The 1,495-nt window shown below is 34.4% G+C and overlaps 1 protein-coding gene across 1 annotated transcript; it reads right to left on the bottom strand.

The window, feature by feature from the left end:
- Positions 1-22: 22 nt before the first annotated feature.
- Positions 23-915, bottom strand: LOC100632219 (caspase-3-like). Its single transcript, XM_003391106.1, has 2 exons — positions 146-915; positions 23-98 (listed from the first exon to the last, which is right to left on the bottom strand). Exons 1-2 carry the CDS (start codon positions 913-915, stop codon positions 23-25), a joined length of 846 nt encoding a protein of 281 aa, XP_003391154.1.
- Between the last annotated feature and the right edge of the window lie 580 nt (positions 916-1,495).

Here is a 1,495-nt window from a genome sequence, read left to right as displayed (position 1 = left end):
AATAGTCAAAGTTTCAATGCAGCTATTGCATTTTAGTATCTTGGTTGATTATCTCCATCTGCTTCTTTTGTTCAGAGTCATCACAGTCATTGTCCCGACTAAAAATAAGTTAAATAAAAATGGCAAAGTATTAAAATAAACAAACCTTTTGATATAATATTGCTTGGTAAGAGTAGACTCAAATTCAGTAGTTTGTCCTAATTTTTGAATTTGACTTTGCACTATTTTTATTATATCTATAAGATTTTTAGGGGCAACAATATTTTTTAACACTAGTGCAAAGCAATATGTAAAATAACTGCCTTTCTCCAGTCCTTCATTGTCATAATCAGCTGTATTGCCACGTGTTGATGCAAATATGGTCAAAATGTCAGCTGAATCTGTCACTGTAACATCAGTCTGTATCTTGGGTTTAGAAGGTAAAGATGGGCCAGGTTTAGATTTTGACAAAGTACATCTTTCCTTGTTGTTGCCACGACAAGCATCGATTACAAATACTTTAGGTTTACCGACAAGAGAATCATGACACTTTGTATTATAGAAATTCTCTTTTAATTTCTGAACTTTAACTTCTGCTTCATCAGTACCATAGACAACACCTTCACCACCATGACTTAGCAATATAAGGAAGAAGGCTCCTGTGTGCTCTTTCTCACTATATTTTTTCACTTCAGCTTCCATTTTTTTAGCTTCTAAATTTGGATGAACTTCGACAACGAATCCAATTGACTCAAATGCATCCTTTAGATTAGCCTGATCTACTCCACCGCATGGAAGATGATTTTCTGAATTTAAGAATTTCATGTTATTAATTATGACACAAAGTCCTGGACCACATTCATATCTCTCTAATGTCATTAAATCTTCCGATTTCATGATATCCTTCCAGAATTCGTTCAATTCAGTTGTAGCCATTTTCTCTTTTTTGACCTGTTATTGACCACAGTCCTAGAATTCTGTAGGGCTATATAGATAGAGAACACCTGACTAAATTGTGATAGTGGTGGAGTATGTTGTGACAGTTAAAATTCTGGTTGTATTAGGGCTGAGTAAGCATCACCTACTATGTCTCATTTACCCATTTACATGCATCCGTATGCAAGCAGCATATCTGTTATGTCAGATATGCATATCAGCATATCTGTATGCTAGCCAAGATCTGTTTAACCCAAGGCAGCCGGGCTGCAGGCTTAATTTTTAGTTTCCCAATTTAAATTATATGAAAAGGATGGCATGAATTAATTTTCAATATTCAGATAAATATCAATGTCAAACATAAGACTTTCTCTCCTTATGAGACAAGAAAGTGATCCTAAAGGGCCACCATCATCAGAGCAGCTAACACCATCAAGTAAGGGAACCTTATTATATGCTATACAATATTTCTTGTGCTTCATTCACAATAGAAGCTTCTTTACAATGACTATTCCGTCATTACAATGCTTGATAAAATTGAAATTGTCTTCCTATTTTTTGTGTAAAGCTATGAGAAATA

This window comes from Amphimedon queenslandica, unplaced genomic scaffold (assembly GCF_000090795.2).
Source record: "Amphimedon queenslandica unplaced genomic scaffold, v1.1 AMPQUscaffold_10649, whole genome shotgun sequence".
In the NCBI taxonomy this organism is placed as follows: domain Eukaryota; kingdom Metazoa; phylum Porifera; class Demospongiae; order Haplosclerida; family Niphatidae; genus Amphimedon; species Amphimedon queenslandica.
The sequence above is the reverse complement of the archived record's forward strand: the minus strand, read 5'-3'. Positions and strand labels throughout refer to the sequence as shown.